This window comes from Myxine glutinosa, chromosome 7 (genome assembly GCF_964187855.1).
Source record: "Myxine glutinosa chromosome 7, kmMyxGlut1.1, whole genome shotgun sequence".
Lineage (NCBI taxonomy): Eukaryota > Metazoa > Chordata > Myxini > Myxiniformes > Myxinidae > Myxine > Myxine glutinosa.
Window position 1 is genome coordinate 162,781,416 of NC_136267.1, and position 27,915 is coordinate 162,809,330.

Consider the following 27,915-nt stretch of genomic DNA (forward strand, 5'->3'; position numbering starts at 1 on the left):
GTCCTGCTGGGCCTCCGGACGGCGCCCAAGGAGGACCTGCGCGCATCCGCGGCGGAGTTGGTCTTCGGGCAACCGCTGCGGGTGCCGGGCGAGTTCCTCCCCGACTCCAAAGCACCATGGTCCGCGGCACAGCAGCGCTCCGCTCTGCAAGAGACCGCCCAGAGGTTCGCCCCGGTGCCAACGGCATGCCACGGGCACCCACCGACGCACGTCGCCCCGGAGCTTCGCACGGCGGAGTACGTCTTCGTCCGCCACTATGCCCATCGGACACCACTGCGGCCCCCGTACGACGGGCCTTTCCGCGTGCTGGAGACCGGGGCGAAGCACTTCACCCTGGACATCGGCGGTACTCCTGACCACGTTTCGGTAGACCGCCTCAAGCCGGCCCACCTCGATGTGGACCATCCACCGCCAGTGGCCCGACCCCCACGTCGGGGCCGCCCTCCTGCGGGCGGACCCCCAGCACCGCCCAGCCCCGCCGCCCCCCGGTCCTGCACCCATCCCAGGGGCAGCCAGGGGCATCCCACCTGGCATCCCTGCACCCCGGACGCCGCCGATCGCCAGGGGGCGCTTCGGCCGGGTCATTCGTCTGCCCCGCAAACTGGCCCTCCAGGTGCGCGGGAATTCTGGGGGGGCGCGTGTGGCGGACACAAAAGCCCACTGGCGTGGTGACATCATTCCACGCACCAAGTGGGCGGTGGCCACGCCCGAGGGGTAGGCGTGGCCTCATGATATACACCGGGCGACCAGCTCGGAGCAGTTCAGTGTTACAGTGTAGTCTTACAATAAAGACGTTTATATGTTACCGCTTGTCCGCTTCCTCCTTGCTCACAAGCAGCGCGCGTAACGCCGCGCTTTAGTACCACGAATCCACGATGACGTTGCTGACATTGAAGACCGCCATTTTGCGAGCATGACGAGCAGGCGGTTCCGTTGGAGTGCTTGCTTAAGCGCTTTGAATCAAGTAAGTCGCTTGGCAAGCAGTAAGGAAGCTGCTTGCTAAGGGAACACACCTCTGGCTTCGTAGTTTCTGGAAACACAATGAGCAACGCTGTTTTGATCATTTATTTTGCGTGATGATTTTATTCCCTATTTTTTTTAATCCTTAGAAACATCCAATTTTAATCAAAGAAGCAAGCTTAGCAAGATACTTTGCTTACGCGGTGTATAAATATAATTCCATTTTCTGAAGCTGATTTAATTATTTTAGTTTATTGTTGGAAATTTATCCTTCATTTCGGCGTTTACATTTCTTGGTATAGATTGATGTTATGGAAAATAATTTCAACAAAGATACACCTTTCACTTTACCAAAAAAAAAAAAAAAAACAACATCCGGGGGCCGGGGCTTTTTCAGTTGTTTGGCGGGATTCGTGATCAGGGTTCGGCGATCTCCACAGCCAATGGAAAATTCTACCTTGCAGTGGGATGCGATCAGCGAGGCTTTGTCGCGGTTAAAGAAGGGTTTATTCTGCGGATTGTGGTGGGTTCTGTAGTAAAGATAATTAATGAAAACGTGAATGTGAGGGAAAAGCGTTGTTTGTATCTTGAATGGCGACGGCACATTCTCCTGATATGCGGATGCACTCGATTTATTATTATTATTATTATTTTTTTTTTTACACAGAACACTGATTTTAAACATGATAAATATCTACTTTTCTGTCATCGCCATTTGTTTACCAAGTCTTTTTTTCCTTATAACGTCGAATTGATGATTGTTTGCGTCCTAAATACTTCTCGAGTTTCCGAAATGATTGCGTCATTTTAAACGCTTTGAGCCTGAGGTAATAATATCGCGGTCGGGGCTACAAAAGCGATTACGTCACCTGGGCATTTAAAATGTAACATTAATTTTACGACGTAATGTGAAAACTGTAGTTTGATTCATCTTAACGTATCATCGATCAATGATGGCTGCTTGTATTAGTTACCTCCATCTCTCATGTCCGCAGCAACGATCTTCTGCAAGAACCATGTTGCCTGGGCGGTTGTGCACACACATTCTGCAGGTAAAAAAAAAACAAATCCCAAGACCAAGTAAAACATTGACGTGATTATTTATATAATTTTGTATGCATTCTGTGGTTGCTGGTTGCGTCATTGCCGGGGGCGTGGCTGTGCTGCTGATGCAGTGCCCCCTGTTTCTAGTAAGCTGGTACCGTATTTTCCGGTGTATCAACCGCACCCCCGATTTTCGACTTCAAAAAAAAAATTTAAAAAATCTGATTTTCGAGGGGGGAAAAAAAAAAAATCAGGAAAATTTAAAAAAGAGAAAAAAATAAATAAAATGGAAAGCGAAATATGATGAAAGGAAAGAGAAACTGAAGACAGAGAAAGAGTGAAAATACATGAAATGAGTTGAAAGATAATTTAAAAAAAACATAATTATTCTTTCTTGCCAATGTGGGGTCCTGAAAAGGGCCGTTGGGTTTTGGCCCTTGCCAATGTGGGGCCCTGAAAAGGGCCGTTGGGTTTTGGCCCTTGCCAATGTGGGGCCCTGAAAAGGGCCGTTGGGTTTAGTCTCTAAAATCCGAAGAAGTCCTCGTCATCCGTTTCTTCAGTCCAATCCTAGTCGGGGTAGGCGAGATCCTCGTCGTCGTTATCCTCTTCTCCATCGTCGGATGGGAGCCATTGCCTGACGATACACGCGGTACTTTTGTCAAAGTATTCGCCGGCCCCAGTAAAACTGACATGACGAAAGTTTCACCAGCTTGCAAAGTTTCTGATGTGACAAAGACTCTTGGCTCATTTCTCAAATTTGTGTTGGCTGCAGACACGGCCACGGATCACGGGATGGAACCCAATGAATAAACAACCTTTAGAGGCCATTTTTCCCCGCAAAGCAGGGGTTGGCCTTTTTCGGGAACCGTGGTTGTTGTTGTTTTTCGGTCCCCTTTTTGAAGCAATGTTTTACGGCCGGATGCCCTTCCTGACGCCAACCCTTTTTGCCGCCTTTAACGACAAACAGGGAATTACCAGTGAACTGGTACTCAATTAGCCGACCTCGGAAGGATGACAGGCTGAGTCAACCCCCCTGGCGTTAATTCAGCAATCGACCAGGATTCGAACCCAGGATCCTTGGATCCTAAGCCGGCACCCTAGCCGCTAGCCCAACACCAGGGTCAACACATGGAACCCAATGAATGAAGAAATAAAATCATTTTGAGGAGAAAGGAGTCTTTATTTCATATTTTTCCATGTCAACAAAACTCAATGGAAAGTAGGAAAAAAATATATAAAATAAAAATAAAAACCTCCCTCCCTACCCGAAATTTTGAGAAAAAAAGGACGCTCAACAACTTTTTATTTTTATGTGGCCTTACCGCGGCGTTGGTTAGACAATAGGTACGTCATAATGTCCCATGCAAAACATCCTGTTTACCATGTTGACGCTTTTGTTTTGTGACTTAATCCTGTCTTTAGCACACTCTATTCACTATGTGACCTGTCATTCAAAGAGGACTAGTGAAAGTACACATTTTCACAAACACGCATAGAAAAATCAAATATTACAAACTTCAAACTTTCTTGTATTTTGACTGGCAGCAGTAATCGGCGTTGAACCTACCTTAGTAACGTAATTGACGATCATTCATCATTGTATCCCCGCAACCCCAAAGTAATGTAAAGATTACGTCCCGTTGATATGACAGTTTTTCAATGCACAAATTTTTCTGTTACTGTGTATCAACCGCACCCCCCTTTTTAGGGTTTTCCCGTCGGTAAAAAACCACGGTTGATACACCGGAAAATACGGACTCATTTTGCCGACCTCGGAACCCACAGGCTGAGTTAACCCACCTGGTGTTATTCAACGACACGACAGGGGCAAAACCGGCTGAAGTGGGCTGGTCACGTGGTCAGGATTTGGGAAGACAGAATGGCAGAGAGTGGATATGTTGGAGCGAGGTATAAGGAAAAGAGGTAGACCGTGGCTGAGATGGAAAGTTTGTGATGAGGGATATCTTCATTTTCTCCAACAGCCTCATCTCGGATCACCAAATTCGATTCAAACCAGGTCACTCCACCTTGGACATGCTTTTACTCGCACAACAATGGATGGAGGCCTCAATATCAGACATGAGATCAGGGCCGTCTCTCTGGACACGTCTCGAGCTTTCAGTCCAGTCTGGTGTGTTGCTTTCCAAACTGTTTACCTGTGGAACACAAAACCAATTCCACCCATGGCTTAATGACTTCCTCTATTCTCATAGCCAATGTGTGGCACTCGATGGAACTCTTTCTTCTCTTCACCTGTCATGGTTGGAGTGCACCAAGGCAATGTTCTGGGCCCAGTTCTATTCCTGATCTTCAATGATCTCTGACTCTGGAAAATCCTCTGTCTATTTACTGATGACTCCACTCTCTCCCTTGACATCCCTCAGAAGGGGTTAGATTCTTTTATTTTCACCACATGAAAATATTTTGTTTCAATGAACCATACACGATGCATCGGGGGCTCTGCCACCGCATTAACAAACATCAGTGGGTATCAATCCTTCTCGAAAAGGACAACGGCAGAAGGACTACATATGGCGTCGTCTGTGGACCCCGTCTGGATGGTACTCAAACTTTTGACGTTTAATGGAACTCAAATAAGACTGTTTAAAGGGGCTCCTTAAGCGTTAAGATAATTACTTTTCTTTGTATCTTTTGAATAGCCTGGTGTTGGCTTAGCAGTTAGGGTGCGGGCTTGGGATCCTAGGATCCTGGGTTCGAATCCCGGTCGATCGCTGAATTAACGCCAGGGGGGTTGACTCGGCCTGTCATCTTTCCAAGGACGGCAAATTGAGTACCAGTTCACTGGTAATTCCCTGTGTGTCGCAAGAGGCGACTAACAGGGTTGGTGGCAGGAAGGGCATCATATATATATATATATGTATATGTACATTCCTTTTCGAGAATGCCATAAAACATTGCTACAAAAAGGGGGCCACGGCGCCCAAAAAATGCGGGGAAAAATGGCCACGAATGGTGGTTCATGTATCTTTTGAATGTGCTTTCTTTGATTTGATTGTAAGTGAATGTGTTCTTCCTTTGATTGTAAATACCTGTCTGTCATTGTGATTGATTTAATTTGAAATGAATGTGTGAAATAAATAAATGTGCTGGTTAATGAGCGAGTTATTTTAGACTAATTCACTTATGTCCTTTCCTCCATTGGTCCGATACAGGTGTAAGCTTAATTAGATGGGTAGTTGTTCCCCAATGATTGGCTCTGGATTTTGCCAATAGCCATGCACGGTTTGCTTAGCCGTACTTAAATAGACGAATGGTTATTGAGGGCGTGGGCCTTGTTTAGGTTGCTGTGGCAATAGAAAAGTAACGTGTAACAGCAGAACGTAACCCTGCTGGGCCGGTAATCCTAAGTCAAGTGGGTTAAATTTGCAACCCGATGGACCCCAGTATTTTTGAGCCGTCGGCCTACAGGTGTCGCAGTTCTGGATGAACCAAAGAGCTTCCCTCGTGGTGAACCCCGATCCTCGGCACCATGACAATATATTGATCTCAGAATACTTTGCCTCCACCATCCCCTTGAAATTTCCTTACCACTCACCTTGGAATTCCCTCTCTACCTTCTTTTCTCCAAATGCACTTTCCGTGTTTTCATTCGACCACCAAGTTTCTTTTCCAAGTTTCCTCCTCCCTGATGATCTTCAAACACATCATCAGTTTTCCTAATCCGAATCTGCCGCCAAGTTCTACCAGTCTTATATCATAACTTCCTCTATCATAATTCTATCATAACTGAAACCTCGATGAAAAATGGTGCCCAGCTGATGATCTGGACAGTTGGAAAATCAGTCGATTGCTTCACCAAGGCAAGTTAAGGTAGTTAAGTTGCATAGTTAAGTTAAGTTTATAACTTCAAATATAATAGCTTTTACAAGTACATAATACATCTGTGTATGTGTGTTTTTATATGTTCGTTTATATGTGTACATATACACATATAATGTGTATGTGTTTATATATACTATTTGTGTTTGTGTGTGCGTATGTATTAATGTCTGGCTTCCTTCTTGGGAATACAGTGCTGTAATTGGTTCACGAGTTATCAGGTGACCACTATATTCGTCATGGGTGTGCGTCTGTCTGTCTGTCCGCAGCATAACTAACAGATGATATCATCCGATCTTGATGAAATTTGGGTGGGAGGTTGATATCATGATCTAGTTGTGTCCTGCCTAGAGTGGGGGTATTGCGCCCATTGTCGGCGGAGCGACGCCTGAAAAAGATGTCTTTTTAGGGGGTAATCGAGTTCAAGCAACAACTTCTCCGAGGGGTTTGGTGGAATCTGACAGGGGTTTCGGTATTTGGTTAGGCCAATGTCATGTGTCTAGCCCCATGGAGCTCGATTTTTCATTTTCGGCCCAAGGTCAAGGTCAAGGTCACGACATTTAGAAAAGTCGATTTTTGATGGTTTTATTACATTGTTTGCTTCCTGATAGGGTGAAATGTCGTACTTGATGTTATATTATCACATACATCATGAAATACAAGTTTTCCAAGTTGTTGGAATCGAACCGAATTTCCTCTATTGTGTAGCTAACTAACCTCACAACATTGCTCATTGAGCATTGTCATTGAATACCGCTCGCTCGTGAACTATCGTCATCTCCTGACTTGTTGGTCTTTAATTTGATTCATAACTATCATAACTTCTTCTATTTCTCTTAGCTGTCTCTCCATCTGCTCTGTAAATTTCTCCTTCATTTCGAGATCTTTGTTCTAGCTCTTCCACAAGCCTTGACTCTGGTACAAAAAGGTGGGGGTGGTTGGAGTGTGGAGAGAGTTGGCAGAGTACAGAGGGAAGGGGAGGAGTATCGTGTTCGAGGAAAGTCATAAGATTGGTACCGTTGGAGAGAAGAAGAAGAATCCTTTTGAAGGCGTCTTCTTCTCCACCGATTGTCCTGCAGCATTGTCGTCTCAAAATAATTTGACTATTTACTGGAGTATCTCTGCCATGCTGGTGTTGCAAGAGTTTTCGGACAGTATGCGATTTCTATTTTGTTTACTGGATTAAATAAAGCTATAAGTTGTTGCAGAGACTAATAATGTTGGAAGATTTTTTTAAAAATACTTTTTTTTAGCCTGAATGCATAATGAATGACTTCCTTTTTACTGTCCTTCATGCAAATTTTGAATCAACTTGACGCATGTTATTCTAGCTTTATACCAGAATCATATGCCAGGGATGTGTTTGAAGTGAAATATGTACAGGAGAACGCAAAGTTAGTCAGGGTCACTATGTCAATAAATTATATTTCGTTCAAAAACCTATACATTTTTGGAAAGGTTATAGCATAAGGAAACTAAAAATCAATGTTTACATTTGGAGAGATACCTGTATGGCGGCCATTTTGGATTTTCAAAATGGCCACTGTAAAATACATATTTTGTTCTATTTCTGCCTCTAATTACCATAAAAACTTTTTAAAATATACTAAACCTATATTTTCAGGGACAAGGAATCCAATGAAAGTATCAAATTAGTGCTATGGGGAATGGTAAGACACGAATCAAAGGTTTTGAATTGCAAAATACTGTCTTTATATTCGCGATAAGTTGCATAATCAAATACATGTTATCATTTTGTACAGGCAGTTAATAACATCAAAATGTGTCACAATAATTCATATCACCAAACATACACAGGCAGTCAGCAAAATCATATATACACATGCAGTCAGTATAACTTCACATCTACACAGGCAGTCAATGACAAAATATACACAGGCAGTCAATGGCATCAAACATACACGATTACAGAATATGCCATTTAGAGTTCGTCATCACTGTCCTGTGTGTCGTATCCGACAATATAGTCCGCATCGTTTTCACAGTCCGTTCCACACAAGCAAAGGTCGGTCAAATTGATTGGCAAATCGAATTGGTCGAATGGTCGATGAATCGAATCGAATTGGTCGAATGGTCGAATTGGTCGATTGGTCGAATTTGTCGAATCAAATTGGTCGGAATTGGCAAATGTAAACATTGATTTTCAGATTTTCCATGTAATAACGTTTCCAAAAATGTATAGGTTTGCTAATCTACCATGATTTTGAACGAAAAAACATAGTGAACCTGACTAAGTGTGTCGTGGAAATCAAGCTCAGACACGACTTGACCTCTGGGTAGGTTTAATATCATTTAGATCTGAAGTACATCCTGTAAGAATACATGCATGCAACAGGCATTAAAATCAGAGCATTTCATGAGCAGCAATGGTTGATTCAATATAACAATGGTCCTACAGAGAGGACTGTCAGCGCAGCATTTAGGGGCGTACATACCATTCAAACTACAGGACTATGTCTCAGTGAGTTCCGCTGGAGTGTCCGTGCGCCCCGGTTGTCCCGGGTCTTATAGACGCCCCTTCCGTAGCGAGCACCCCTGGGTTCACCTTGGTATAATTTCACTACATGTCTTATAGACACCGCCCAGTGGTTTAAGTGAGCGTCACACCTGGGTTCAACTTACATTTTCACCACATTCTCCCCGCCGTTAGAACTATGCTGCCACTAGGCAGGAAGCGAGCGCGCGTCAGCATTAATAGGTAGAGGAAGTCATTATATCATTATTAGGGTGTCAAAGAAATATCCCTATTGATTCTTGTCTTTGCGCCATTGTGTTATGTTTCGCACACTGTCAAAGCGTCTTTAAAGCGTCTTTAGGGCTTCCTGGAAAGCGCTATATGAACAAATCCATTATCAGTAGTACAGGTCAGTCGGTCCATCTGTAGAGGTCAGTGTGGCGAATTACCCTGCCAGCACAGGTTCGGAAACTACCGGGTATGTCGTCCCCAAATCCGGAGTCCCCTGCTTCGGAGTAGCCGCTGGAGGCAGGTGTCTGAGGGGCACCTCAGTGCCCTCACCGCTTCAGGCAGGGGTGTATCAGGCGAAGGGAGGGACGGCAGATGTTCTCTAGGCGCACTCATAGCCTGGTTAGCAAACATGTCCGATACTGGCAGACGATGAGCCTGTGGGTCACAATAGTCTAGTCTCACAGGCCTATGTGCTGGATAAGGTGTACCTTTGCGATATGCAACTCATTACATAAGGTGTACCTTGTCGAAGAGCGAATGTCCATTCGTCGCAATGCAACGCATTTCAGGCAGATGTGTCGATGTGGAAGATGTGTAAACCAGTAAGCCATGTCTATTCGTCGCAAGGCAACACATTACAGGAAGATGTGTCGATGTGGAAGATGTGTAAATCAGTAAGCCTCTTTTCAGTAAGCTGTAACAGTAAGTAAGATTACATGACAGGAGGCCATGACAACCTAAGTCAATTACAGTAAGTCTGTACCGGCCTAGGAGTTGTAACAGTAAGTAAGATTACATGACAGGAGGCCATTGCAGTAAGTCCATTACAGTAAGTCTGTACCTGCCTTGGCTCCCAAGGGTACATGGTCGATCCACATTAGATCCATGTCATGGAATTGCCGAGGGAGAGAACCGACGAGAGCCATAACGAGAGTTACGCGATACCCCGGAGTCCCCCTGTTTTGACATCACGAGACTCGAGCGCTCTCTGACGGCAGCGCGTACGAATTACAAGCTCCGGCAAATAGGACGCACAAAACGACTGAAAAGCGCCTCCCAGCGAAGCGCGCAGAATCTCCCGACCAGCAGCACAGCGCGCAGAGGATCGGAGAAGATCGGCTATACCGGCTACCGTCCCGGAGGGATAGTCCCGGAGAGAAACGTCGAGATCGAGAAATGGAAAACGTCCCGGATGGATGGACCATCATCCAATAGGATGGCCCAGATGGATGGATCGACATCCACCTCACCCCCTCACTCATCCATCCCCCCCCCCCCCCCCCCGTCGTGAAGTGTGAGATAACAGCCGCGCATCGCGCACCGAAGTCGAGCGACCTTCACAGTCTGGCTCAGAGGGAACGCAATCAGGCAGCGGCCGGGCGAGGCGTCTCGCAGTCTCGAAACGTGTGGAGGCGAGCCAGGAGACCTGTCCTAGAAGCAACAAGCCCAGAGTCAAGGGCGATCCGGCGGGCCGGTGCCCACGTGGCTTGCTCAGGAGACGAGGGAGTCGGGCGCAACGCTCAATGTCACCGTGTCATGGGGTCACCGTGCACCCCCAAAGGCCCCGTGCCTTATCGATTAACGGCATAAGTCCGCGATGTTGGATGTTGGCTAGTCGCCCTCGAAGGCCGCCACGTTATGACACGCACTTTCGGGCAGGGGCGGTCAGATTGAGTATTTCTGCTATCTGTAGAGGTACCCAGGTAGACGAACTCTGATGACGCAAGGGCGGGAAACAGTTAAATGGTGCTGTAAAGCAAACGCGTGATTTAATCGATGACGTCATCAATTGGTTCGGGCGCGTGCGGGCGGGTTTGACGGCGAGTTCCAGCTGAGCGGTATCCCCAGACGGAGTAAAGTAGCACTCCGAAATCTAAAGTCTCGCGTCCATTGGGCAGCAGCATTCGAGCGGGCTCGAGATCGGTGTACGGAATACGAACCCGGCCGACGAGCGAAAAGTATTATCTAGGGCGCACCGTGTACGAGGGAAACCGAAAGTTGAGCTCGGCCCGTTGAACCAGTGCGGCTTCGCCGAGTCGAGGGGCGAGCACACCGAGTCGAGAGGGCGAGCATGCTTGGCAGCGATAGATTGCACGACCTGAAGTAGCGTCTCGTTTGTTTTGCTGTCGGGTCAAAGGATCGAATCCATATCACGCCCTGAAGTAGCGTCTCGTTTGTTAGCTTTGGGGTCAGAGGATCGAATACATATCACGCCCTGAAGTAGCGTCTCGTTTGTTAGCTTTCGGGTCAAAGGATTGAATACATATCACGCCCTGAAGTAGCGTCTCGTTTGTTTAGCTTTCGGGTCAAAGTATCGGAAGTAGCGTCTCGTTTGTTTAGCTTTCGGGCCGTGTTTTGTCCGGAGTTTTAGACATAGATAGCCATATAGAATACACATGGTATACGATCATCTTATAGAATACACATGGTATACGATCATCTATCATAAGCATAAGCCCGAGTGTCGTGAAAGGCTATGAAGGTCCCGCTCGACGTCCTTAGAAACTCATCCGTGCTGCGACGAGTCCTCGCATGGTGCCAAGCGAGCCTCCATTGAGGCGATTCCGGGCAGCGGAGTTCGCCGGCCTCGTTGAGTAGCCACATGTAGGTGGGATTTCGACGGCCGCGATCAGAATCGCCGGCCTCGCAGAGTGGTGCCCGCGAAGGGCGCAGGGCCCGAGCAGCCGGAGTGAGCCGGCCGTGTGAGGCACGGCGTGATTCCGACGAGCAGGGCGCGATTCGCGCGGAGGAGGTGGTTCCACCGAGAAGCGAGTGGTCAGGGTGAGCCGGCCGTGTGAGGCACGGCGTGATTCCGACGAGCAGTGCGCGATTCGCGCGGAGGAGGTGGTTCCACCGAGAAGCGAGTGGTCAGGGTGAGCCGGCCGTGTGAGGCACGGCGTGATTCCGACGAGCAGTGCGCGATTCGCGTGGAGGAGGTGGTTCCACCGAGAAGCGAGTGGTCAGGGTGAGCCGGCCGTGTGAGGCACGGCGTGATCCCGACGAGCAGTGCGCGATCCGCGCGGAGGAGGCGATTCCACCGAGCAGCGAGTGGTCGGAGTGTGCCGGCCCACGCGGAGGAGGCGATTCCACCGAGCAGCGAGTGGTCGGAGTGTCCGGCCCGTGCGGAGGAGGCGATTCCACCGAGTAGCGAGTGGTCAGGGTGAGCCGGCCGTGTGAGGCACGGCGTGATCCCGACGAGCAGTGCGCGATCCGCGCGGAGGAGGCGATTCTACCGAGCAGCGAGTGGTCGGAGTGTGCCGGCCCGCGCGGAGGAGGCGATTCCACCGAGCAGCGAGTGGTCAGAGTGTCCGGCCCGTGCGGAGGAGGCGATGCCACCGAGTGGTCGGAGTGTCCGGCCCGTGCGGAGGAGGCGATTCCACCGAGTAGCGAGTGGTCGGAGTGTGCCGGCCGTGTGGAGGCATGGCCGACATGGGAGTCGTGATCACTCGCGTGGGAATCTCATCTCGGGCCGAGGCACGCAAATCACGGTGTGATAGACCTTCGACTGTAACGGACAGCTTTATCGCAGCGGTGGGCTCTGTTCGTGAGCAGCAAAGTAATTCTCCAGCGTTTGGAGCCAGTGAGTGAACTCCGATGCTGATCCCTCAGCTTGAGGGTCGGCTCCGAGAATCGGTACCACGATCATCTTGTGGTCAGCCATTCCGGCGATCTAAATGATATTAAATGTCGTGGAAATCAAGCTCAGACACGACTTGACCTCTGGGTAGGTTTAATATCATTTAGATCTGAAGTACATCCTGTAAGAATACATGCATGCAACAGGCATTAAAATCAGAGCATTTCATGAGCAGCAATGGTTGATTCAATATAACAATGGTCCTACAGAGAGGACTGTCAGCGCAGCATTTAGGGGCGTGCATACCATTCAAACTACAGGACTATGTCTCAGTGAGTTCCGCTGGAGTGTCCGTGCGCCCCGGTTGTCCCGGGTCTTATAGACGCCCCTTCCGTAGCGAGCACCCCTGGGTTCACCTTGGTATAATTTCACTACATGTCTTATAGACACCGCCCAGTGGTTTAAGTGAGCGTCACACCTGGGTTCAACTTACATTTTCACCACAAAGTGTATATTATACGGTTTATTTGTCTGACTTATCCACTGCTGGCACTATTGGTATGAAATGCTGATATTGTAATAATTCTTTCTGGAAACCGTTGGTGCTCATAACCATTTGTCATGTCATAATTAATGTAGTTGTTGAATCCTCCTTTTTGGCATGGTATCAGACTGGAATTATTTTTTGAAACTATTTGAACCTCAACTTTACAGGACCTGTGTTGCTCAGCATGTGGGGGCGACATGCCCAGTGTGCCAGAATCCATTCTGGTTTCGAGATCTCTACCCAAATCGGCAGGTGGACAGTATCGTGCAGCTGTGCATACAGTTACGGGAAATAGTGCAAGGTGAGTAAAGTTGGTACCTGGGACGTGGTGCAAGGATATGGTTGGTAGTTATTGTCACTCTTGATGATGATGGTGTGTCGTTTTTTTTCAACGAATCTCTTCCCTTCGTTGGCATGCTCACGAAGCATCGCGCATTGTGCGATGGCTGTATAGTTCAATGTGGGACCCACAGCCTCTACCACCAACATCGCAGGTATAGACTGGTCCTTGTGGCGATGGACATTGGCAGGTTTTCTTTTCTTGCCCCCACTGTCTCTCGATAGCAAGTCTCCCGTATTCAAAGTGGTCCAGGCCTTTGCGGCAAATGTTACGCAAAGCTGAACTGTTTGTCGCCTGATGTTCCCAGGTGACATCTGGGTGTAGCTATGTAACAAGCAGGTGTACAAACCATGGGTACACTCACCCTCGTTCGGGAAGACCGAGAGGAAGGCCCATTTAGCCTTAAGCTTGTCAAAAATAAAGATTGACCTGAAGCTCCGCCCGTAACTCATTTTACTTCTTCTGGTCATATATTTTATGCATATGAGGCACCATACTTGGTATTGTTATTTCTCACAGTTATGCACATATATATATATATATATATATATATATATATATATATATATATATATATATATATATATATATATATATATATACAGTGGTACCTCGGCTTACGAGTGCCCCAACGTACGAGTTTTTCGGGATACGAGCCGTCGCTCGGGCGGTTTGTTGCTTTGGGATACGAGCCGAGATCCGATGTACGAGCTCAAAAAATTTATTTTTTTGAATTTTCCGGTTGTGGCTTCCGGTTCCGGTCACGTGGTTATCTTGCCGTGAAAGCATCTCTGCTTGGATATAAAACACGCAATCGTCGAAATACATTAGCGAGGAATCTCCTTGCTCCAGCCGGTGACGTCATCGGCGGGGATCCCCGCCTCCAGAGTGGCTGGTCACGTGACCGCCAAAGCGTGTCGCGCGTGCGGGTATAATGAGCTACACCTGTGGATCACGTGACCACGGAAGCACGCCTCGCTTGAGAGGCATGGCTTTCGGTTTGCGTTTTGCTTTATAAGGCGCGATAAATGGGCTTTTGATTGTTAGCGGTTCATGGCGTTGACGGTTCATGGCGGTTCATGGCGTTGACGGTCAAAAACCCATTACATCAATTTTACCAGGCACTGTACAGTAAGTACAGTGGACACCAAATGCACGGTGGAAGGCTAGAAGTAGAAGATCGTCCAAGACAAGTGAGAATAAGCCATACTTTGGAGATGACGTCATTCGCTGGTCCGATAACCAAAGATGTGGTATAAAAAACCAGGTGAGCTAACAATGCAGCAATGAAGGAATTCGGCCAAGGCACCGGCACACAACGACCTACCTACATCGAAAGACTCAATGCCAATGGTGACAGAAGCCAAGACGGCCGGCTTAAACACCGCCGAAAGACCACGGTGTACCAACTTACGATGCAGAACATCTTGCACTTAATATGATGACAACAGGTGCCATCCTCTGACGTACCATTACAGGTACAGGTACAGTACACGTGAGCACAGAGCAAAAGTTCACTGAAACCGAGATTAAGAAAAAAGAAATAACACCTCGTGGTCCGTGCTCGATATCCGAGTTTCAATCTTTTCAAACACATGATGCTCTCGGTCACGGTATCTCCTGCGAGCTGCTTCTCCTTCAACCACACAAACAACAACTTCTCCATATCTTCATGGATAGAGGTCCAGTTTATTTCTTTACATTCTCTTGTATTATGTACAGTATATACGAGGTCGTGCTTGTTTATACATTATTTGTTATTTATAAAGTACATTTTTGTTATTTAAAAGCACCTAACAAAAAAAATTGGTGTTTTTTTTTTGAGGCTGGAACGGATTAATAGCATTTCAATGCATTTGAATGGGAAAATTTGCTTTGACTTACGAGCGATTTGGCTTACGAGCTCCGTCACGGAACGGATTAAACTCGTAAGCCGAGGTACCACTGTATATATATACACAAGGGTGGTTCTTAGCTACATAAGGCAAAAAAAATTTGAATACATCAAGTTTTAGGGGTTTCACAGTGACTCATGGTTGCGAGCCATTCAATGTTGCCCGATAAGCGTTAATGTCCTGAAATTGGGAAACCTCTTGCGATGTTCTGTCACAACTTGAAGCAGATACTGGGTTTGCTCTTCATCCCTTGTCAGGAGACGATTGTACTTTTCAATGAGAATAACGGCATACACCAGAGTACAGCTGTATTGTATTCAATTAACTTAAAAACAACTTCAAAATGTGCAGTACATAGCAAGGACAAAGGTCAACTGTAATGGTCAAAATCACAAGTATAGCAGTGGAGAAAATATTGAACTCCGAACATTTATGCGAGCCAAATATGTGAAATTACAAACTCTGTGTGCATCCCCTAACTTTCGTCCAAATGGCTTAAAATTTCACCACAAGGGTTTTTTCATACATACAAAAACTTTTAAGTGTTAGGAGCACTTTTCTAACTTTCATTTTTAAGAACCATCCTAATATATATACATGTATGATTGTATGTGTGTATATATATATATACAGACTTAGCATTTAATATGGAATATTTTTTTGTGGGGGTGAACTTACTTTTCAAGATGTCTTCGAACCAAAAGTTCATTGGAATTATGTTGAAATTATTCTCGATTTTGTTAATGTGACCTTTAAAAGAAACAAAAACCACATTTGACATTTCAAAACAAATAAATTGATCCTTGAAAGTGATGTAAACTGATGTTGAACTCAATTCATGGACAGAACTGTGTTAAACATCTGTACGTTTTCCAGAAGTATCTCTTTATTTTGCACATTAGCCAAATTTTTTTTAAACAAAAACAAAAGTTAAATTACGACTGGGATTACGGACAGTAAAATTACAGTTCAGTACTTCGTGTAACCCGCAAGAGCATTCAGGAGAGCACGTACACGTCGAGGCATGCTGTTCACGAGATTTGCCAAGGTTTGGACAGGAATCGCTTGCCATGCAGTGACAATAGTCTGCTGCAATTCACGCACAGAGGTAGCCTGCTGGTCCAAGTTGTCGATTTGACGCGTTAATTCTGCCCACAAGTTCTCTATCGGATTCATATCCGGAGACATGGCAGGCCACTCCATATGCTCTACACCACGGTCAGCAAGAAAGTGTTGGATCATGTGAGCACGATGAGGTCGTGCATTGTCATCTTGGAATACAAAGTTTCCTCAAAAGGCTGCATGAGCAAATGGAAGCAATGTTTCTTCCAGAATGACCCTGTACTTGAACTGGTTCAGGTTTCCATTCAGAACAACCAGGTCAGTTTTGCCCCCTGCATGAAAAGCAGCCCAAACGGTCACCCCACCACCTCCAGCTTGGACTCTTGGCACTATACAATCTTCGTTGTGGACTTCCTGCACTTGTCTGCGCACTCGGACGCGGCCATCTTGACGACAGACCAGAAATCTAGACTCGTCACTGAAGGTCACGTGATTCCAGTGTCCTGGCTGTCATTAACGGTGCTCTCTGGCCCACTGCAATCGGCGCTGGCGGTGTTGTCTGGTCAGGCGTGGCTTTCCCAGGGGACGCCTGGCACGATAGCCTGCTTGTTGACTTGACAGTCGTTGGTTGACTAGCCTTCTGGATACAGGCGCATTTGTCAGTTGCTGCCACTCAGCCCGAAGCCGATTAGCTGTCTTGGTACGGCCATTGCAGACTAACCGGTGCAGCTGGCGATCATCTCTACTTGTGGTTCTGCGTGGACGTCCTGGCGTCGGTATTGGAGTCGGGACACCCATCTGAGCATTTCGTTTCAGGATCTTTGACACCTGACCTTGAGTGATGCCATACTGCCCAGCAATAGCACGCTGTTTCATGCCGTAATTTCGTAAAGCCACCACTCCATGACAAACAGCATAGTCGAGTTGACGGACCATCTCCAGAGGAAGCAGCAATAACTTTTGGAGATGTGCAGCAGTTGTTTTCCACTAATACAGAACGCAACAACCCTTGTATACCCGACTGTGAAGCCAATCAACAAATGCACCTGTCCGTACATTTTGCCACGCCACCTGTGATATAATCCTGTTGTTGACTTCTTGCTGCGACAGACAATCAGTGACATGGTTCTTTTAACAAATAAATCACCAAAGTGTAAAAGAAACTCATCAGGTTGATATACTGAGTTAAGAAAGTAAACCCAAGTCAAGAAAAAGAAAAAAATTCCATATTAAATGCCAAGTCTGTATATATATATATATATAATCGGGAGATTAAATAAGACGCGACCGTAGCTTCAGGACGGTCGATCTTTAATTCTCGACAAGCTTTCGACCAACAAAGGTCTTCTTAGTATACAGAAACAACAGGCATGTATATCAGACAAGTATGTATAGTGATATGTGTATAAAATGTGTGATATGTATAGAAGATGCGTACAAAAAGAAGAGCCACGCCAAAGCTCACTCACCGTCCCCAAGTTCAGCGGAAGTGAAGCGCAGCTTGCAGTTACCGTTCGTTAGTTTGTGCACGTGCATATACAAATATATTGTTATGTCGGTGGGGTAGATGAATATCTAGTCAGTTAGATCTGAATAGGTAACATGCTTCGTCTGTCGCGATAGGGAATCTACCTGTAATTTCTCTGTGTTTAGTCTGGTTTGTCGGTTAAGGAGTATACCTGGATGTTCATGTGCTAGGTAGTTGTAGGGATTAAAGATAACAGCCCTTGTGTGTTACACCTGGTAATCAAACCTTTGTCCCTTATGGCAATGCATACCCATATAAACACTTAGATAGGCCCTTTAGTGCAACAGTAATTAAATCCCATTCCCTTACAACGACTTTGGAAGAAGCCAGATCGAGGCACCACCAGTGGCCGCCGTCAGCTACACCACGAGCTTTGACCACGCCACTGGGAACGTGTGATTGGAGGGAAGGCGCTGGTTGGTGGCGTGCCAAGGCTGACGTCACCGCCCAGGCTATAAAAGGGCGTGCCGGATGACATTTCCCTCTTGCGCTGCATGTCTCTGGAGCTCTTGGTTATCTCTGGCTGTCTTGCGTTGCATGACATTTGAGCAGCTCTAGCTCAAGCTCCAGCTCTGTCTCTTGCACGTCCCTCTTTGGTCTCTTGGCGCTGCACGATATCTCTGCTTGAAGCTCTTGCGCTTCTTGGGTGGTCATTGGTTCACCATCTGCGTGGTGCAGGAGCGAGGCTCAGTGCTGTGAACGGGCGGGACCTCGTGTGCGAACGATGAGGGCGTGCGAGGCGGACGGAGGGTTTTCTCCACGCCGGAGTTCGGAGCCGTGTTGGACGATACACTGCAAGACAACGGACAGATAAGACCGCACCCTACATTCACACGTACACGACGTTTTTGTCCCCCGTCTCACCACAGAGCGAAAGGGGGACTATGGCTTTCCCCTCCGTCCGTGCGGGCGTGCGTGTGTGCGTGCCCAAGCGAAGGACCGCATTCGAATTTGGTGTGTGGGTGCAACCCACGTCAAAATCCAAGATGGCCATGTATGTCTGATCGCCATGTATTGCCAGGCCATACAATCGCCATGTATGTCTGAACCTTGTGAGATGAATATCTTGAAAAATAAGCGAAGTACCAACTTCTAATTTGGTGTGTGGCTGTATCTCAGCATAAGGAAGAACACTATTGAAAATTGGGTCGCCACGTCACAATCCAAGCTGGCCGCCACCATATATATGTTTGAACCTTGAGCGAAATATCTTGAAAAATAAGCGAAGTACCAACGTCTAATCTGGTGTGTGGGTGTATCTAGGCACAAGGAAGAACGCTATTGAAAATTGGGTCGCCACGTCAAAATCCAAGATGGCCACCACCATATATATGTCTGAACCTTGTGAGCGAAATATCTTGAAAAATAAGCGAAGTACCAACTTCTAATCTGGTGTGTGGGTGTATCTAGGCACAAGGAAGAACGCTATTGAAAATTGGGTCGCCACGTCAAAATCCAATATGGCCACCGCCATGTATGTCTGAACATTGTGAGATGAATATCTTGAAAAATAAGCGAAGTACCAACTTCTAATCTGGTGTGTGGGTGTATCTAGGCACAAGGAAGAACGCTATTGAAAATTGGGTCGCCACGCCAAAATCCAAGATGGCCACCTTGCGTCTTCCACTTTGTCAACTCGCAACACTTCACCGACGGGGGACCTAGGCGTAACGCTTGTCTTTTATTAATCCATTCCTGTGTGCTGTTTCTGAAGTGAGTTGTGGGGACGTCCCAATTTAGGACTTTTATTTAATATCGCGTTTCCCTGTCCCGATCCTTATTGCAAATAAACCATTGTATTATTTTCCATTCCCTGCAAATCTTGTGTCCGTTTGAGTTTGTTCCCCTTCCACAGTTACACGCTCCCGCTTTTCCCTCTTCCCTTCTTCTCTTCCCGCGTTTGATAGCACAATCCGTGTTGATCGTCGCCTCCGTTAAAGCCGTTCTGGTCTTCTGCGGTCCCTGATATTAACCGGAGGGATTCGCACGACAATATATATACATATACAGGGGTCGAATTACTCTGTAGGGAGGGCACAGCAATGTTTGCCTTTGATGACTTCAAATTTTTTGGGGCACCAAGGCATTTTCTTTTGAGTTTGGGGGGCACCAAGGCAATCTAGAATTATTCTTGTGGGCACAAAGGCAAAGTGTCGGTAACTTAAACAGGCAGGGAAATGTTACTGACAGAACAAGTAAATCAACTTAAACTTTTTAATAATGTATTTTTAGAATATAAACAGCTTCAGAAAACTCAACTCAACTCAGAACTGCATTGTCATCATGGCCATGTAACAAAGTTTAACCTTTGTTTGACAGAACAAGTAAATCAACTTAAACTTTTTAATAATGTATTTTTAGAATTTGAATCTCAATAACAGTTTCAGATTTGATTTCTCTCAAAACTCAACTCAACTCAGTCAGAACTGCATTGTCATCATGTCCATGTAACAAAGTTGAACTTTTGTTTGACAGAGTTGAACTTTTTTCATCATCATCAGACATCATCTTTACTCGATACTGACTCAGTCTTGAGTCAGGTATACATGATTACAATTCAATCACCCTTGGGGGAGAGGGGTGTAGTATCAGGCCTACGTCCAAATGCACTCATAGAATGCCACCTGGCAACGCTACGTGTAGGATCAAAGTCGTCGGGGTCGGGCCCTTCTGTGCTGATGCGCAGAAGGTGTTCCTGCATACCCAACCCTAGTTTTAGCCTCCAATCCCCAATAATATGCTTCACTGCTGAGAACTGCCTCTCTACATGTGATGTGGCCACTGGGCACACAAGGCAGATCTGCACCAGATGAAGTATATTAGGGTATTTGTGGCCCTTTTCTGTCAGAATGGTCTTCCATAGACCTAGGAAATTGGACTCCTCTCCATGATTTCTGCTGATGTCAAGCTTCAAGGACAGCCATTCTCTTTGTATTTGACTTGGATCACAACCATTTCTTTCAATGATTTGCTGAAAGTGATTGCTCAGGTAAGTGACTTTGGCAATGCCATAGGCAGCAAGGGTGTCCTTGCCCTTTGGCATGTTGCTGGGGTCAAACACCTCAAACGCAATCAGGATCTCATTCTCATAGAACTCGTTAAATCTCTTGTCCAAACAATCAATCACTTTGTCAACTACAGTTTTCAAGGGTCCAGCCTGAAACTCCTCAACAGATGGTACTCTAGGACCATAAAGCTCCAGATCCCTGTACTTCAGCCTCTTGGTCTGATTGTCCCCATCCTCAGTGTCAGAGTCAGTGTTGGCTTCCTGCACTTCCCTCTCAAACTTCTGAACATGAGTGCCTGGAGTTTCCAGTTGTGCCTTCAGGGCAAGAGCAGCAACCTCAACACTGGCTCTCACAGAGATGATGGGGATGTCCTCTGCACTGAGAAAACGAAAGCCGACGAAGTCAGTTTGTTGTTTTCATCATTACTTTATTCATACTTTGGTCTCTATTATTATGCTTTATTGACAAAAAGGGCACAGCAACTCTCTGCCGTAGTGATCATGAAACGTTTGGGGGCAGCACGGCAAATAGCTTGGTCACGCCGGCTTTTGCCGTCGATCATTTCGACCCCTGCATATAGTCACGTGAAAAAGTAAGTACACCCCATGTAAAGTTTTGACTTTTTCAACATATTTCAACATACAGCTATTTGATCTTCATTTTAACAATATTGATAGATAAAGGTGATATAATATAACAAATATCATGAAACATTTACATTTTGTAGTCCATTGTATAATTTAAATACACATAAATGCAAATTTAGCATGTGGAAAAAGTAAACACACCCCTACATTTATCACTACTTCAAATACCTAAAATTAGAATCAGGTGCACCAGCTCAGGTGCAAATGAGTAGAACATCGTCAGAGAGGATCTTGGAGGAACCTGTCTTATTTACACCTCAGACATTTAGTTTGGTTTGCTCTTTGTTGTTGAAGTGTGCGGTGTCACCATGGCTAGATCAAAAGAGCTCTCTGAGGCCTTCAGAACGAAGGTTATAGATGCCGACAAGTCTGGGAAGGGATTTAAAAAGATCTCCAAACAATTTGAAATCAATCATTCGACTGTCCAGAAGATCATCTACAAGTGGAGAAGATTCCAAACAACTGCCAACTTGTTCAGGCCAGGCCGCCCCAGCAAGTTCAGCTCGAGAGCAGACCGCAAAATGCTGACAGAAGTCTCTAAGAACCCCAGTGTTACGGTTTGTGACCTTTTTCTTCTTCCTTCCCCCACACCGCCCTGTGAGTTAGACCAAGTGGTTTGGTCCATGGGTATTGAGCCTATGATTGGCTGTGGGGCAGGGGAGGGGTCAGGAAGGTGATTCAGAGGGGAAAGGGGCCATTTTGAAAGAGAACTCATGGCGGAGTGCCTTTTCGTGTGCTCGTCGAGTTGTCAGCAGAAACCTCTGTACCTGAAGGTTGACTTATGCCGGATCAACCCCTGCTGCCACCTCGGTACCTGAAGGTTGACTTATGCCGGATCAACCTCTGCAGCCACCTCTGCACCTGACGGTGGACTTGGATTAAACTCTGCCTGCCCTGGGGCCGACTGCTCAGCTGCCTTGGGGCCTACTCTTGAACTTGCCTACTCCTACCCCCTTGTGCTGGGCCTGCACTGGGGCCTACCACTGGGCCTGCCTTGGGGTCTACTACGGGGCCTGCCCTGGGGCCTACTGTCCGGCCGACTCTTGGACCGGCCTACTCTTGGACCGGCCTACTCTTGGACCGGCCTACCCTTGGACCGGCCTACCCTTGGACCGGCCTACCCTTGGACCGGCCTACCCTTGGACCGGCCTACCCTTGGACCGGCCTACCCTTGGACCGGCCTACCCTTGGACAGGCCTACCCTTGGACCGGCCTACCCTTGGACCGGCCTACCCTTGGACCGCCCTACCCTTGGACCTGCCTACCCTTGGACCTGCCTACTCTTGACTGGCCTATTTGGGTTTTTCCCTCTTCTCCCTTCTTTGTTTTATGTGCAGGAAGAGATTTTCGTGTGATAATAAATAAATAAAGACCGTGTGATTGAAGGCTTGGTCTGGTGTGCTTCAGGCCGTAACACCCAGAATGTCATCATGGGACCTACAGGTAGCTCTTGCCACTGTTGATGTCAAAGTGCATGAGTCCACCATTAGAAAGAGGCTGCACAAATTTGATCGACATGGCAGGTGTGCCAGGAGGAAACCCTTGCTGTCCAGAAAGAACATCGGGGCAAGACTAAAGTTTGCCAATGAACACCGATGCAAACACCAGCACCTCTGGAACAATGTGCTCTGGACAGACGAGTCAAAGGTAGAGCTATTTGGCCACAGTACCAGAAGACCTGTTTGGCGAAAACCAAAGACAGGATTTGACCACAATAACCTGATACCAACTGCAAAGCATGGTGCTGGAAATATTATGGTTTGGGGCAGCTTTGCTGCATGAGGGCCTGGGCAGCTCACCATCATAGAATCCACTATGAATTCCTCATTGTACCAGAGGGTGCTTGGGTATAATGTGAGGCCATCTGTCGGAAAGTTGAAGCTCAACCGAAGGTGGACCTTGCAACATGACAATGACCCTAAACATACCAGTAAATCCACCAAGGAATGGCTGAAAAGAAAGAAATGGAGGGTTCTGGAATGGCCAAGTCAAAGCCCGGATCTGAATCCCATCGAGATGTGGGGGGGATTTGAAACGAGCTGTGCATGCAAGAAATCCCTCAAACATCGCACCGCTGAAAGAATTCTGCATGGAGGAGTAGGGAAAAATTTCTCCCAGTCGATGTCAGAGACTGGTAGACAGTTCTAAGAAACGCCGACTTGAGGTTGTTTCTGCCAAAGGGGGCAATACCACCTATTGGAGCCAAGGGTGTACTTACTTTTTCCACATGCAAAATTTGCCTTGATGTTTATTTAAATTATACAATGGACTACAAAATGTAAATGTTTCATGATATTTGTTATATTATATCACCTTTATCTTTCAATATTGTTGAAATGAAGATCAAATAGCTGTATGTTGATGTATGTTGAAAAAGTCAAAACTTTACATGGGGTGTACTTACTTTTTCACATGACTGTACATACATAAACACAACAACAACAACAATAACAACATGCATTTTAAGGCCATTTTCCCTGCGAGAGCGGGGGTAGCCTTGCGGTCCCCATGACCATCTTCTACATTTTGCCCTATTTTCTGCATCTCTCCTTGTTAACCCCCTTGTCCGCATTTCTTCTTCCACCATCTTTAGCCAAGTCTTTCTCGGTCTTCCCCGTCCTCTACTTCCTTCTACATTAATTTCCATCACTCTTCTCAACCAGTCACTTTCATCCTTCCTCAACACATGACCAAACCATCTCAACCTGTTCCTCTTCACAGCTTCAATCACAGGCTCTATTCCCATCATCTTTCGCAATACATCCTTTGTCTTCCTCTCTCAACGATTCTCCACACATCCACCGAACCATTCACATTTCCACCCTTTCCAGCCTTCGCTGCTGCCCTACGTTCATTACCCATGTCTCGCTCCCATAAATCATAACACTTCTCACACATGCAGCATATACCTTTCCCTTCAGCTGCAACGACACTCCCCTCCTCATCAGCACGCCATTCAGTTCCCGAAACTTATTCCATGCACATCTCACGCAAGCAACCGTTGCCGAGTCTGATCCACCTTCTCCATTCAGCATGTCTCCGAGGTAGCAAAATGTTTTCACACCTTCCAGCTTCATGCCGTCTCCAAGATCCAACTCAACATTTCCTCCATCTGCCGCTCCCTCTGTGCACACCTTACATTTGAATGTAGCTGCCACACTGGTTAATGACCCTCTCAGACCACTACATTTTTGATGAACCCACTCAGCGCACATTGTACATCATTGAATGGAGTTCACTCCGACACCCTTCCTGCACACAGCACGTGGCCACTTCCCAGTTCTTTTCACCTCACCACATGCTTTACCACTTGCCATCATATTCGTCTTTCCGATATTCACCTTCAGACCTTTTGTCTCCATGCATTCCTTCCACTTGTTCATCTTTTCCTTCAGTCCATCCATACTTTCCGCAATCAACAACTCCCACGGTAAACCCTCCTTTACGTTCTGAGCCAGCACCTCCATCACAGCTACAAATAGTAGTGGACTTAGTACCGACGCCTGATGCACTCCCACCTTCACCTGAAACTCACCACTGTTCCCGTCCTTCGTCCTTACAGCTGTGCGCGCTCTTTTGTGCATTGCCATCATGACTGATCAACCATTCCTCCACTCCTAACTTCCTCAATGCCCATGTCAATACTTCGCGTGGAACCATATCGAATGCTTTCTCCAGATCAACAAACCCAAGAAACAACTTCTTCCTCTTCTCCATGTACTTCTCCTGCAACTGCCTCACAATAAAGAGCGCGTCTGTCGTTCCTCTTCCTGGCATAAATCCAAACTGCATTTAATCGATCTTCACCTTCTTCCTTATCCTCCTCTCCAACACCCTTTCCAATACCTTCATTCCATGCTCCAATAACTTTATCGCTCGGTACGAGCCACACTCCAGAGGGTCACCTTTCCCCTTGTATAGAGGGCACACCAAGCCCTGAAGCACACCAAGCCAAGCCTTCAATCACACTGTCTTTATTTATCGATTATCACACGAAAATCTTTTCCTACACAGCAAACAAAGAAGGGAGAAGAGAGGGAAAACCACGAATAGGCCAGTCAAGAGTAGGCAGGTCCAAGAGTAGGCCGGTCCAAGAGTAGGCACCAATGCAGGCCCAGCACGAGAGGGTAGGAGTAGGCAAGTCCACGAGTAGGCCCTAGGGCAGGCCCAGTAGTAGGCCCCACGGCAGCCCCAGTAGTAGGCCCCACGGCAGCCCCAGTAGTAGGCCCCACGGCAGCCCCAGTAGTAGGCCCCACGGCAGGCCCAGTAGTAGGCCCCATGGCAGGCCCCACGGCAGCCCCAGTAGTAGGCCCCACGGCAGGCCCAGTAGTAGGCCCCACGGAAGGCCCCAGTGCAGGCCCAGCACGAGAGGGTAGGAGTAGGCAAGTCCACGAGTAGGCCCCAAGGCAGGCAGCAAGAGTTCGATCAACCTCACCCTTCAGGTAGAGAGATTGCAGCTGGACACTCCACAACCCCCGAAAAAGCACACTGCCATAAGCCTTCCTCCAAAATGGCCACTCACTCCTCTGAATCACCTTCCTGGCCACACCCTGCTCCACAGCCAATCATAGGCTTTATAGCCATGGACCAAACCACTTGGTCTAACTCACAGGGGGGTGTAGGGGAAGGAAGAAGAAAAAGGTCACAAACCGTAACAGCAGCCATATTGGATTTAACCTAAAACCTTAAAAAATAATCTTCTCGCAAACCCCCAAATTGATTGACTTGAAACTTTACGTGTGTCATAGGCTTGGCATGGCAATTAAAACATGAACACGAAAACATCATTGGTCACATGGTGTAGCAGCCATACTGGATTGAAGGAAAATATGGCCACTGAGAATTGAGAAAAATTGAGATCTCGCGATATCTCGGAGACGGTGGGAGGGATTTTCGAAGCTCCACACGGTCTCCACGTTTTTCGAAGTTAAGTCTGTTCACAATTGTATTTTGTCGAAACTGTATTTATCTTTCGGTGTGTGAAGTTATTGTGTGCAACTTTGGTTGTTTCTCGGTGTTTATCTTTCATAAATTGATCGTCTGTTTGCCGTGTCGTGTCTTGAGGCCTTGTACATTGTGCACTGTACAACCTTGAGGCTTTGTTTTTCTCTCAGCGGTCCGTCGTTTGTGATCCAATAACTTTCGTTCTCTGTATTCCCAGGCTTTTCACCCATAGCCTACTTCCTTGTGTAAATCTCAACTCAAAAAAAAAAAAAAAAAAAAAAAAAAAAAAACATTTCCTTCTCTGTTCTCATTCGTTTATTCATTCTTATTCGGTCGTTCGTTCTTCGACCACGTGTTTCTCCCCCATTTCCCCAGATAGTTTTCACTCATTAACCTTCAATGTTTACACTTTCCCCTCAAGTTATGTATTCCGTCATATTTTATAACACCTTTTTCTTCTTCTTCTTTAAAAGGCTGCTTTCGACTTGCTCACCAAATCAATTCATCCCCAAAAAAATATCCATCTCCTATAGTGCCTTTTTTCTACATTCCCTAAACTCTCCTGCACTCCATCCTCCATCCAGCGTCCTTAAACGTATTTTTAACTCGAAGGTCACAAGAAACTCATTTTGCAATAAATGTTCGTTTCCCATAAATCGTACACTTTCAAAAATCCAATCTCACCCCTCCCCTCCAAATCTTCCCCATAACCCCTCCCCTCCAAATCTTCCCCATCACCCCTCCCCTCCAAATCTTCCCCATCACCCATCCCTTTCAAATCTCCCCCCTTGCCCCCTCCCTCCTAAACTACCCCCTCACCCCTCCCCGCCAAGACGCCCCCTCGCCCCTCCCCTCCTAGACTCCTGCCTCACCCCTCCCCTCCAAATCTCCCCCATATCCCATCCCTTTCAAATCCCTCCCCTTGTCCCTTCCCTCCCAAACTCCCCCCTCACCCCTCCCCTTCAAATCTCCCCACCCTCATTGCTTCTCAATTTCCCCCCTCTCACTCCCCCTCCTCAAAGCGTCCTCCCCGCTTCTTCCCCCTTCAAACTCTCACCTCCATCTCCCCCAACCTTCTGCCTCGCTCTTCCCCCTCCTCAAATAACACCTCATTGTGGCTCACCAAATCACCATCAAACCTTTTGTCCGCCCCATCCTTCCCTTTCTCCGAGCTATTCTGAAATCTCTGACACACCTTCAACAGCTCTCCCTATCTCTTCCACCTCTTACCCTACCCCTCCTCCCCCCTGTTCTGTATCTGATGCTCCCCCTTCCTCTTCATTAACGGTATGGACCACAAACATCCGGGGCCTTCGTTCAAACTTAACTGATCTCTCCATACAGGTTGCTTCTGTCAAACCAGACGTGATCTGCTTAACAGAAACTTTCCTCCTTTATGATGTCTCTGATTCCATAGTATCTCTTCCGGGCTACTCCCTCCTCCGGTATGATAGACCTGAGCCTCGTCCTGGAGGCGGGGTTGCTATCTTTATCAAAAACTCTCTTCCTCACTCGCCCTGCACTGCACTCTCTCCACCTCACCCCCAGGAATACCTCTGGCTACGGCTTCCCCTTCGCTCCCACCTCTTGTTCATATGTGTGTTGTACCGTCCACCAAACAGTGATGACTCCATCTACATCTCGCTGTCTGATGATATGGACCAACTTCTATCTACTCATCCCAACTCTCTCTTCCTCATATGTGGTGATTTCAATTGTCACCATGCCAGTTGGCTGGGTGTGGGTACCTCTCTCACCAGCCATGGCTCTTCAGCAAAGGACTTCTGCGACTCACTGGGACTGACACAATCTGTCA

General features: G+C 47.0%; 1 protein-coding gene across 1 annotated transcript in view; it reads left to right on the forward strand.

Moving 5' to 3' along the window:
* The first annotated feature begins 1,339 nt into the window (after nt 1-1,339).
* The window catches only part of BARD1 (BRCA1 associated RING domain 1), a 120,949-nt gene continuing 94,373 nt past the window's right edge, over nt 1,340-27,915 (forward strand). Inside the window, exons 1-3 of the mRNA XM_068123508.2 lie at nt 1,340-1,483; nt 1,956-2,012; nt 12,843-12,976. Coding sequence (XP_067979609.2) covers nt 1,404-1,483; nt 1,956-2,012; nt 12,843-12,976 — 271 coding nt within the window. The 5' untranslated portion in view covers nt 1,340-1,403. The remainder of the gene's footprint in view (nt 1,484-1,955; nt 2,013-12,842; nt 12,977-27,915) is intronic.